At 40.5% G+C, this 12,174-nt stretch overlaps 4 protein-coding genes across 4 annotated transcripts in view; 3 read left to right on the top strand and 1 right to left on the bottom strand.

Annotated features, from left to right (window-relative positions):
* The window catches only part of LOC134197734 (mitochondrial-processing peptidase subunit beta-like), an 8,131-nt gene extending 7,662 nt beyond the window's left edge, over window positions 1-469 (top strand). Inside the window, exons 16-18 of the mRNA XM_062667082.1 lie at window positions 1-5; window positions 73-148; window positions 203-469. The exon at window positions 1-5 is cut by the window's left edge and continues 53 nt beyond it. Of these exons, the coding sequence (XP_062523066.1) occupies window positions 1-5; window positions 73-148; window positions 203-267 (146 nt within the window). The 3' untranslated portion in view covers window positions 268-469. The remainder of the gene's footprint in view (window positions 6-72; window positions 149-202) is intronic.
* Window positions 470-591: 122 nt separating this feature from the next.
* Window positions 592-1,591, top strand: LOC134197741 (ras-like GTP-binding protein RHO). The gene has a single exon (XM_062667092.1). It carries the CDS (start codon window positions 779-781, stop codon window positions 1,358-1,360), a length of 582 nt encoding a protein of 193 aa, XP_062523076.1. The 5' UTR covers window positions 592-778; the 3' UTR covers window positions 1,361-1,591.
* Window positions 1,531-5,456, bottom strand: LOC134197735 (aminomethyltransferase, mitochondrial-like). Its single transcript, XM_062667083.1, has 7 exons — window positions 5,338-5,456; window positions 4,849-5,226; window positions 4,696-4,783; window positions 4,496-4,641; window positions 4,114-4,309; window positions 3,931-4,056; window positions 1,531-1,823 (listed from the first exon to the last, which is right to left on the bottom strand). Exons 1-7 carry the CDS (start codon window positions 5,437-5,439, stop codon window positions 1,612-1,614), a joined length of 1,248 nt encoding a protein of 415 aa, XP_062523067.1. The 5' UTR covers window positions 5,440-5,456; the 3' UTR covers window positions 1,531-1,611.
* Window positions 5,457-5,498: 42 nt separating this feature from the next.
* On the top strand, window positions 5,499-9,272 carry LOC134197500 (twinfilin-1-like). The gene is made up of 8 exons (XM_062666834.1): window positions 5,499-5,560; window positions 5,624-5,701; window positions 5,762-5,814; window positions 6,156-6,281; window positions 7,231-7,563; window positions 7,737-7,890; window positions 7,946-8,067; window positions 8,746-9,272. Exons 1-8 carry the CDS (start codon window positions 5,536-5,538, stop codon window positions 8,968-8,970), a joined length of 1,116 nt encoding a protein of 371 aa, XP_062522818.1. The 5' UTR covers window positions 5,499-5,535; the 3' UTR covers window positions 8,971-9,272.
* The last annotated feature ends 2,902 nt before the right edge of the window (window positions 9,273-12,174 follow it).

Genomic DNA, 12,174 nt, shown 5'->3' with positions numbered 1-12,174 from the left:
TAGACGTGAGTTACAATACGATTGCTGCACATACAATTCGGTGGTGCTTTACAATACAGTTTGTGTGTATAGCAAATAGATGCTAAAGTCATCAGAGATGTAGCCACTCGGTATATCTACAATCAATGTCCTGCAGTCGTTGGAGTCGGTGAGTTATTATTAAACTGTTGACATTTCCGAGCTTATGTGCTGTGTATTGTAGGTCCTGTAGAGCAGCTTCCAGATTATACGAGACTTCGCTCGGGCATGTACCAGTGGAGGGTATAGATTGTAACCATTGTCGACTGCTCTCAGTTTCCCGTATATTCAATTATCTATTGTTACTGCATGTCGCGTAAATGTGTGTGCACCTGTCTGATATATTAGGATTCCAGGAATGTTGTGGCTGTCATTACTTTCTATTGTGAAACTACAAAAATAGTGTGCACTTATTTCTCCCCGAAGGCGAAACAGCTGACGAGTTGCGTGTTGCTGTATTTGGCTGCGACCACTCTACCGCATTATATACGTGGTATTTTCGTTAAGTGCTTGCTGCATCTAATTTTAGCACTCATTTGTGATTGGCTCGTACCCTATGACGTCAGGTCTCGCGCGTGAGGAAAGCAGGGTGCGGTCTTTGCTAACGGCCATCTTGATTTCGTGTAAGTCTCGATTGTGAGCTCCGAGACGACCCCGACGTCAACCCAACGAGGTCATACGAAAGTGCAACGAGGACTAAGCAAAACGAGGGCGCGATTTGAGGACATATCGATCTCCAGACGGTAAAATTCTAAACAAAATGACCGCCGCTATTCGCAAGAAGCTCGTCATTGTTGGCGACGGCGCTTGTGGCAAGACGTGCCTTCTTATCGTCTTCTCGAAGGACCAGTTTCCCGAGGTCTACGTACCGACCGTGTTTGAGAACTACGTGGCCGATATCGAGGTGGACAGCAAGTGCGTTGAACTTGCACTATGGGACACGGCCGGTCAGGAAGACTACGACCGACTGAGGCCGCTCAGTTATCCAGACACCGACGTCATCTTGATGTGCTTCTCAATTGACTCACCGGACTCACTCGAGAACATACCAGAGAAGTGGACCCCGGAGGTGAAGCATTTCTGTCCCAACGTGCCTATTATTCTTGTCGGAAACAAGAAGGATCTCCGCAATGACGAGACGACGCGCAAGGAGTTGGCGAAGATGAAGCAGGAGCCGGTCAAGTCGGAGGACGGACGAGCAATGGCGGAGAAAATCGGTGCGTATGCTTACTTGGAATGCTCGGCGAAATCGAAGGAGGGCGTCAGGGAGGTGTTCGAGACGGCCACACGAGCAGCGCTCCAGGTCAAAAAGAAGAAGAAGAGCAAATGCATAGTTCTGTAGTAGAGAGACCGAGGCTATTGAAACACACCCCACCCTTCACCCTCCTCTACATTTTTGAACGGGTGTAGCGTTTTGATTTGCTCGTGTAAACTTTTAAGATTGGCGTTTATTAGCACTGGGTAGTGCGGGCTGTCACTGGGACATTGTCTTGTGTTCACTGGTCTTGTGTGTTTTAGTACGCAGAATTGTATTGTATGCGGTGAATACTAGAAATTGGTATCTCTATATCTAGTTGTGGTGTCGGTCTCCTTTCATGTGAAGTACTTGGTAGGCACAAAAGGCATCTTGGCTGTTGTGGCTGGAATTGCCTTGTTTCGGACTCGAAGTTGGACTTCGGTGTTGGGTTTGATGAAAGGAGTGGAGATGTAGGCCATGGCGATGTTCTGTTTCAGTGTGGGAGATGGGCAGCCGCTGGTTACTGTGCCGATTGGCTCTCCAGTTTTGTCCAGAACTGTAGCTCCACCTGTGTATGAATGAAATAGAGAGGATTAAGGGCCTATACACTTGGGTGTTAGGCGTGCCCCTGCTTGCACACACACACACACACACACACACACACACACACACACACACACACACACACACACACACACACATGCACACACACACACACACACACACACACACACACACATGCACACACACACTTTTCTTTTTCACTACTCAATAATGAGTTCATGACTTCCATTCAGTAGTTGTCTACAATTTGTCTTTGATGAGGACGTTCATGTGCAAAGAATCCAATTCTGGAATAACATACTTGATGACAGATATTACAAACGTTCTTTGCACCAGTAGTCAAGTTTTGTGGTGTATAGTTGTGCCGCATTAGTTTCTTTTCTTCCATTTTGTCAATTTTACCTTCCTGGTAACGATCTAAACCTAATCTCATATTTTTCTTCCACAATGAACCGTCACATGCTATCATTTCCCAATTCTTATGATCAACACCGACATTCTGTAGATTGTGCCTTAAAGTGTCTTTGAACCTTAACTTCTGACCACCAGCTTTTCTTGGTGCATCTAACAACTGACCGTATAGCACTTTATTGTTTTGGTAAACGTCTCTCATCCAGTCTTGTGACATGACCTACCTACCCACTTTAGTTGCTGTTGAGTCAACATGTATTCAATTTCTGTTATTTCAGCTCTTTGCAGAACTTCTATGTTTGTCACTCTTTCCGACCAATGAAATTCCATTATTCAACGCAGAAAGTGAAGGCAAAATTTTTCTAGGTCCTGAATATTTCTACTATATAGCGTCCACGTTTGTGATCCATACAGAAGAGTTGCAAGAATGACTGCTTTGTAAACTTTCATTTAGTCTTTATTCTTATTCCTTGTTGACTCCATAATCTTGATTGAAGTGTGCCATACGCTTTAGTTCCTTTTTGCAGACGTGCAGCAATGTCCTTAAACACTACAATCCTCTGAAAGAACACTGCCAAGGTAAGAGAAAGAGGATGCCCTTTTTAGTGCTTCACCATTCACAAGAATGTCCTTGCCAGCATTTACTGTATCAGAAATCAGCTGAAACATGCACTCCATTTCTTGATATTTATTTGCAATCCAAACCTGATAGCTGCTTTTGCTAAAGAGTTTACAATTTCTTGCATATCATCTGCAGAATGTGCTACCAGAGCACAGTCATCTGCAAAGAGCAGATCTCTTAATTTGTCGTTACAGTTTTAGATTTCGTCATAAATCTGTGAAGATTGAATAAAACACCATCCATACGATATTGAATTGAGACTCCTCTATTTTCAGCTTGACCATTCGTTTCAATTACCATTGCAGCAAGAAACGGAGCAAACAAAGTGGGTGCTAATACACAGCCCTGCTTTACTCCTGTTTGCACAACAAAGCTTACTGAGTTTTACCTTCAGATATGACTTCTGCATTCATTCCCTCATGTAGATGTCTCACTAAATTTACAAATTTGGGTGGGCAGCCCAATTTTGTTAAGATTTTCCACATTGCCTCTCGATTAACTGAATCAAAAACTTTTGTCAAATCTATAAAGACCATGTACAATGGTTTATGTTGCTCCTTGCATTTTTCTTGTAACTGTCTCAGGGTAAATACCATGTCCGCGGTGCTCCTTCCTTTGCAGAAGCCACATTGGGACTCAGAAAGAGTTTCTTCTGCTATTGGACTCTACCAGTCTATTCAAGAGAATTCTTGATAAGACTTTACCAGCAGTGGACAATAATGGGATTCCACACCAGTTTCCACAGTCACTTTTGTCTCCCTTTCTCTTGTAGATTATGATTATTTGGGCATCTTTCAGGTCCTTTGGTACAATTTCTGTATCCCAAATGTGTAAGATGACCTTGACAATTTCCTCTGTAAAAGTATCACCTCCACTTTGATAAAACTCAGCTGCAAGACCACACACACACACACACACACACACACACACACACACACACACACACACACACACACACACACACACACACACACACACACACACACACACATGCACGCACGCAGCCACGCACACACACACACACACACACACACACACACACACACACACACACACACACACAGACACACACACAGACCTCTAGCGGGTGCTCCACTTGTAGCAACAATACCGACTCTCCGTTTGTCTGGCCTACTGCCTGCAGTTAGCTGTTTGAGTATTCGCTCAGATCCCAAGAATCCTCCTTCAACTCGTCTTCGTTTCCCTGCCATCAAACAACCTCAAAAATATGCGTACATTTATTACTAGTTCCTATACTCACCAATACACCAAGATAAACTCGACTCCACTGGAGTCACTGTTTCACTAATATCATTGCCATATAGGCAAAGACCTGCTTCAAGCCTCAGGCTGTCACGTGCTCCCAATCCTGCCGGCTGGACGACGTCGAGATGTGGTTTAGTGGAAGCAAGAAGCTTCTCGGCAAGTTCAACAGCTCGACATGATGGCATTGATATCTGCAACACAAAGTGTGGAAAAAACAGACAGACAGACAAACAGACAGACAGATACAAACAGACAGACAGACAGACAGACAGACAGACAGACAGACAGACAGACAGACACACACACACACACACACACACACACACACACACACACACACACACACACACAAACACATACACACACCATATTTATACCTCTATGCCATCCTCTCCAGTGTAGCCACACCGCGTGACACGACAGTCGGGGACTCCATGCACTGTCATCACACTACTGCACATGAACTTTAGCGTCGACAGATCTCCATCGACACTACCACCCAGCGATTCAGCCATTCTGGGACCTCTCACACAACACAAGCATTAGAACTAAAAGTAAATTCATGCCACAACAACACCTTGTACTGCAAGCAGCCCATTCTCATGCAATTCCTCAATAGAAACATCACATTCCGAGAATTCATCTTGAAATCTTTGAACATGATGCTGTCACAAAATCAAACACACACGTGATGAGACCGAGTTTGAGATCGATGAACAATCGTAATCACTTTGAGATGAGCGAGGTCTTTGTCGGCACACCCCGCATTGCAAACGACATACAAATATCCCTCCAACGTATTAGTGATGATTACATCATCGATGATGCCGCCATTTTCATTTGTGAGTAGTGTCAACGTTCCTCTGCCGGGTCCGAGCTCAGCAATGTCGCCGACTACCAGTCTCTCAATGAATCGCACTCTGTCCTTGCCGTGGATTTTTAGTTGGAGCATGTGGGAGACATCGAAGAGAGAAACTTGCGACCTGGTGTGCAAATGTTCGACAGTGATGCCTTTAGTGTACTGAACGGGCATCGACCAACCAGCAAACGGAACCAATTTTGCACCCAGATTTTGATGGAATTCGAACAATGGCGTTTTCTTCGATTCCTAAATTATTAATAGTTTATTAATTATTTAAAAATAGGTACCATATTATGTATAAATAATTAATGTGTTAATTATGACGTCAGAAGGTGTATATAAATATTAGAGACTGACTGTTGAGCTGTTGGCGAATTTTCTAGAAAATGAAAAATCCCGCAATCTGATTGGCTGCCGCACGATCAGTCCATTACGATTGGCACGACGAAACAGAAACATAATCGATGTACTGTTGTATCCCGTATATTGAGGTCGATGCTAAAATGTCTTTACACATGCGCAGATGATCTCAAATCGGTAAGTCGCGTGGTAAACATGGCTCATCAAACTGGCATTCAACGTAAGCTTATTTAGAGCTGTCTCGTTTCTGATTGGTTTGAAGTCAATATCTCTTTATTATTAGCGTCTGATGATCTGAAAATCGCATTTGGTGGGGCGTCGGGAGGCGCCAAACGCTTGCTGAAGATTGGAATAAGAGATGGTTAGTTGTGGGCACCCGATTATCAGTCGTTTGTGTGGTGATCGTTGGCTGTGTATGTAGAGGCGATGGTGTTGGTTAAGTCTGATGACCCGTCGGGTAGTTGGGAAGAAGATATCCTCTTCTGTGGTGTGTGTGTGTGTGTGTGTGTGTGTGTGTGTGTGTGTGTGTGTGTGTGTGTGTGTGTGTGTGTGTGTGTGTGTGTGTGTGTGTGTCTGTGTGTGTGTCTGTGTCTGTGTGTCTGTGTGTCTGTGTCTGTGTCTGTGTGTTTGTGTGTGTGTGTGTGTGTGTGTGTGTGTGTGTGTGTGTGTGTGTGTGTGTGTGTGTGTGTGTGTGTGTGTGTCTGTCTCTGTCTCTGTCTCTGTCTCTGTCTCTGTCTCTGTGTCAGTGTATGTGTCTGTGTGTGGTTGTAGCCATTTGCTTTAGTTGGTTACCTTAACTTGATTGCTAGTTACATTTTGATGCCAAAGTTCAGCCATGTCTGGATGATGCCAAGCCTTGCTACATTCTGTATCGTCTAGACTCAGTGCATGGAGAAAGTTATGAGTGGCTTCTCTTTGCTTACACTCCAGAACAGAGCACAGTACGTTTCGTATTATTGTTACATACGTTCAAATAATAAATAATATATAATAAAATTAATAATAAATAATATATAATAAATAATAAATAATATATAATAAATAATATATAATATGTAATAAATAGTAAATAATGTATAATAAATAATAAATAATATATAATAAATGGTGAATAATGTATAATGTATAATAAATAATAAATAGTATATAATAAATAATATATAATAAATAGTAAATAATGTATAATAAATAATAAATAATATATAATAAATAATAAATAATACATAATTAAAATTAATAATAAATGCATTTGCCAATTTACTGTTATTTGATTTCTCAGCATACTTGTGTTATGGAAACAGAAGTGCAAATGATGTTTAATCGATCTCAAGGAAGTGCACACTTTACTTTTGTTAGATCAGGCATTGCTCACATCTCATAATTAATCAAAATCTGATAACACCTATGTGTGACACCTTTGGATACAACTTTGTACATGTACATTTACTGTACTTAGGTCATATACATATTGAATTTTTCACTAGGTAACAGCTCAGTCTATATTAGCAACTGTCTGGAGACTAAAAGTTGAGCTATTTAGTTTTGAAATCTTTCAATAGTGTTCGTTTACTATTCTTGCCAACAGAAGGACGTTAGTTAAATGGATAGATAAGAACCTTCCAAATAGTCAACTCTCATACAGTCAGACCTCGTTATTCCGACACCCAATAATCCGACACCCTCACTTCTAACGAGGATCTATGTGAAACCAGTTTACATGGGTCACTGTGTATTTGTTATTGATAATCCAACAGTTGCGTTAGTCCGACAGAAACCAAGGGGACAAGCGAGGTCAAAATAACGAGGTCTGACGGTATAAGTTTGATTCTAGCCCATTTACTGTACATGCAGTCTGTGTTCATGATTGTAGAACATTATATTGGTATCTAGGTGAAGGACAGGATGTTGTACGCTGCCACACGCTCGACACTAAAAATGGAGTTTGGTGGTGGCAAAGTGAAGGAAGAACTCTTCGGCACAGCAAAATCTGAATTCACTCTAGAGGCTTACAAGGCACACTTACTAGCTGCGGAGGGCCCTGCACCACTTACATTACAAGAACAAGAATTACGCTCTCTAGCTGAGGCAGATATACAAGCCAAGACAGAGATAGGGACTCAGACGCGACATTCACATCTTCACGGTGTGAGCTTCCCGATAGAGGAGAAGGCGTTAACGTATCTGACAAAGCTGAAAGAGAAGAAGATTGTGTATGTTCAACTGGTGGGTAACCGTCGAGTTCTTGATTATGTGTTGCTACTTTGATGACAAACTGAAGGCTTAATATCTGAGTGTATCACACTGATAAAATTTCATTGTAGCTGAGTGGCTGTTGTGTTGCATCTACTTAATTAATACCAATGAGGCTGTTACTGATTTGAGTTTGTTGCGTGTAGTCAATTGACATCAGTGATGAAAAGATTTGTTTGGCAACACACAAGGAGGAATTAACTGTCGGCGATCTTCCTTCTATTGTACCAAACGATCATCCGAGATATCATTTATTTCTGTTCAAGCACACATATGAAGGAGACTACCTGGAACAAATAGGTAAGATTGGAATGTCGGTGTACTCGGTTTGGTTGGTGTAATGTGTCTCATTTAGTGTTTATCTATTCATGCCCCGGGTACAAGAGTAGTGTGAAAGAGAGGATGTTGTACTCATCTTGTAAAGCCGCTGCCATAGAAATTGCCGAAACTAACTTGCAGATGGAGATTGTCAAAAAGGTCATGCAGTTTGCAATTTATTGGATGCTTTCTACTGTGTGTTTGTGCAGACAAAAGTAGATGGTCATGTAGACAGACAGACAGACACACAGACAGACAGACTTTTCAATTTGTTCAACAGTGGAGGAGAGAAGATTGTCAGTGTGTATACAGAAATTGAACTCTAATGTCATCATGAGAAGATTGAGAGCAATCTCTGAGGCAAGGAAAGAAGACTTGGATGACACAGAACTAGACACTCAGAACTTTATTCTTAGTTTTGTTGTTTCCTACAAATATGCTTTTGTAACAGACTGACCCATGTAGGATACTAGCATTAGTTTTGCTGCACTTTTATGTAGAGTTGAAGTTTTTTATCAATAGTGAAATACCTTTGACAGACAGACAGACAGACAGACAGACAGACAGACATAGGTTTTCTTCTACGACCACTATGGTCGTTTATCCTGAACTCTTATTGGTATATGTAGCCTTTTCTGTATTAGCGTTGATGTTTTCTCAGTAAATGTTCTTTGACAGACAGACAGACAGACAGTACATAGTACCCTGTATTGCAAAATGTAGTTGGATAAAAGTTCAAATATATGTGATTGACAGACAGACAGACAGACAGACAGACAGACAAACAGGCAGAACAGACTGTTTGAGAGTTGAGTAATGTTTAATAATTAATTGCAGATTGAGATTGATGATGGTTCAGATCTGACAGCAGACTTTTTGCTGGACGAGGTGCATCCAAAATCAATTATTTACAAGCAACAGTTTATGCGTCCACCACCACCTCGTGGTCGCCGGCGATCAAAGTCACCAAAGCCTACTACTGAGAACAATGACGGGCAATCGAAGTCACCAAACCCTGTTAGGGAGACTAACAGTCGAGAAGGTTCTAGTGAACCAAATTAGTCTCAAACAGGCCACTTAGTGACTTGACCATTTGCATCAACCTTGATTGTCTAGCTAACTTATTGCTAGGACATGTTTTGATTTTGTCATGTCTTTCTGTATGGGCTGGGCTTTACTGACTTTGTCTTGAATGGATTGTTATGTATTGAACCAACATTAGTTTACATATAGATGTAGATGGTTATAGATAATATATGTCATCAGTACAATGGGTGTATGAATGAACTGCAGAGAAGTGAATAGCGTGGGTGGTATCAAATATGATGTGTTGAAAAGAATTTATTTGTGCAAAGAAAAAATTTGTATGAATGCAGCTTATAATCCAAATTAATTAATTTACAAATTTGGGTTATTTTAGTAATGAAGTAGGATTTACAGCACACAATTACTTCCACATTAAATTTTATACAAATGTTTTTGAATTACATGAATTTAGTCTTATTCTTGTTTATATAAACTTTAATTATTTATTTAATTATCTCTTATAAATTATTATGACATTTCTGTGTACTTATATATAGTGCACACAACGGTATTAGAGATATTATATTTATCATTATTTGAAGTGGCTGACTACTTTTTGGTATAAATTATTTGGTGGATATGTTTTTGGCCTTGTTTTATAGACAGTACTGAGACTTGAATATTTTTATTGATTGCTATGTGTGGAAGGTCGAGGTTAGTGACAACAAATATTGGGCAATGATGGATGCTTGTTACCACGGTTTCTGAGTCATTGCTCTGATTATAGTGTGTTGCATCTGAGCCCTCCAGACAATTTAGGTAGTGAATAGACAAACATCTTAGTGTAATAATCAGTGTTGTCAATCAGGTGGCAGACACGTACTTCAGAGTGTTGAGCTGAACATGAAGTACAGACTGAGGATAGCAGTGCTCAGCTAATTAAAATTAATTTTTATTTATTTATTTATTAATTAAGACTTATTAGAACACTAAGTTAGGATAGATGTGTACTTGAGGGAAAGTTTACGCATTTAAATGAAGCAGACGACGATGATAAATAATAAAAATGTAAATGATGAATGGGTTGCTTGTGTGTAACGCAGCACGTGGTTGAGCACGTGAATATACGGGCGCGCGAGAAGAGTTGACGACTATCCGGGATTTTCGTCACGTAGCAACGTATGGATAGCAAGTCTGCATGATGCCATCCGGTGAAGGACCTTCAAGCGTTGCGATACCTCTAGAGAGGACGTTTGCTATGATAAAGCCCGACGCCATCGACAAGGCGGACGAGATCATGGAGATCATCGAACAAAACGGATTTACCATTCTCCAGGTCGGTCGATCTCCTCAGAGAGTCGAACAATCTCCATAGAGCAACACTGACAATGTCTTGCATTTAGAAACGAAGAGTCCAACTGAAGCCAGAACAGACAAGCGACTTCTACGCAGAACATTTTGGCAAAATGTTTTTTCCCAGTCTTGTGGGCTACATCAGCGGGTAGAGTCGTCATACATCAACTTGGTTGCTCTGGCATTGACTTCGTTGTTGTAGGGGTCCTGTTATGGCGATGGTGCTGGCGAAGCACAACGCAATTACCGACTGGAGAGTTTTATTGGGACCTACCAATACGTTCAAAGCGAGAGATGTGGCTCCTAACAGGTCTGATTGTGAAGACTGTTGTGCACACACAATGATAAAATAATATCAAAAAAATGAGCAGACTGAACCAGTCAATCACTGCTGTCTATACTAACTGTGCACTGCAGCACCTTTTTACTGACAAAATACAGTTAGCTGTGTTTGTAAATAAATAAATAAATAACTAAATATATAAATAAATAAATAAATATATATTTAGTTATTTATATATTTAGTTATTTATTTATACTACTGACAAAGCACTACTTAACTGACTATTAACTATTTATATTTATTTAGTTAATTAATTTGGCAATTAATTAGTGCTTTGTCAGTAGTGCCTTATTATTTATTTATTTATTTTTTTATTTTTTTATTTATATATTTAATACAAGCACAGCTAACTGTATTTTGTCAGTAGAAAGGTGCTGCAGTGCTTTTTATTGTGTGTTGTGCTTAACCAGTCAGTGTAGGTCTCTTGTAAGCACAATATTATTACCCGAGGCACTGAAGTGCTAGGGATAGTAAAGCAGACCAGCGACTCGATGACTCAACAATTCACCATGCCTCCTGCATAACACGTGACCAAGTAAATAATTCAACTTATCTATTACCCAACGTCATAGAATTCTGCTATGACGTAGCAAACATGTGACGTTATTTCGAATTGTGCACAATTTCATTTGGCTGCATTCTTGTCTGCATTCCAACCGTATGGTGGTCACGCTCTCATTATTGTGTCGTGCTCATGCAACCGGATCAGTTTGGTTCATAGGTTTCTTGTAAGCACGGAAGCAAACTCTGCCTCAGAGGTGTGTAGACCATCATAGCGGTCTAGACAGAAGACATGGTTTATGCAGGATCCAACTGGATCCAATGATATTATCATTATTGTTATTTTTATTATAAATTTGTACTGACAGTGTAATGAAGTAAGTATCTAGAAATAAGAATGGCACATTTTTGTAGCTTGAGAGCTAGATACGGCACTAATGATCAAAACAATGCACTACATGGGAGTGACTCACCGTCATCAGCAGAGCGAGAAATACATTTCTTCTTTCCTAACAGTATGTAATGTACTTTGTCATTGTGCTGTGTGATCTTGAAGTGTCTATGTTTTGTGTACAGCTATTGTTGAACCGATTCCCAAGAGTTCATCAGCTCAAGATTACATAGCTCATAATTTACAGCCAACATTACAGAATGGATTGGCGGAATTATGCAAGACAAAGCCTTCTGATCCTCTGGTAGATATTTTCTCTGTTGATCGTGTCTGTTTGTTTATCTGTCTGTCTGTCTGTATGTATGTATGTCTGTATGTCTGTATGTCTGTCTGCCACAGTTCACTAGCATTTGTTTGAATTGCGTTTGAGTTGAAGCGAGACGTCTCAGCCGTTTGGGAAAACCTATTTTGTAACTCACCTGTTTAGTGCTCTTGATAACCAGTCTTTTTTGACTTGTGAGCGACGCAACAACGTTTGAAGAGTGACTACACACGGACTTTGACTACATTTCTTTCTCAATCAAGACGAACTGATTGTATAATGAATGACTACTGTTCACTGTCCTTTTCCAGTCTGTCATTGGGAAAATTC

Source organism: Corticium candelabrum, chromosome 22, assembly GCF_963422355.1.
Source record: "Corticium candelabrum chromosome 22, ooCorCand1.1, whole genome shotgun sequence".
Classification (NCBI taxonomy): domain Eukaryota; kingdom Metazoa; phylum Porifera; class Homoscleromorpha; order Homosclerophorida; family Plakinidae; genus Corticium; species Corticium candelabrum.
Note: the sequence above shows the minus strand (reverse complement) of the source record. Positions and strands in the feature narration are given on the sequence as shown.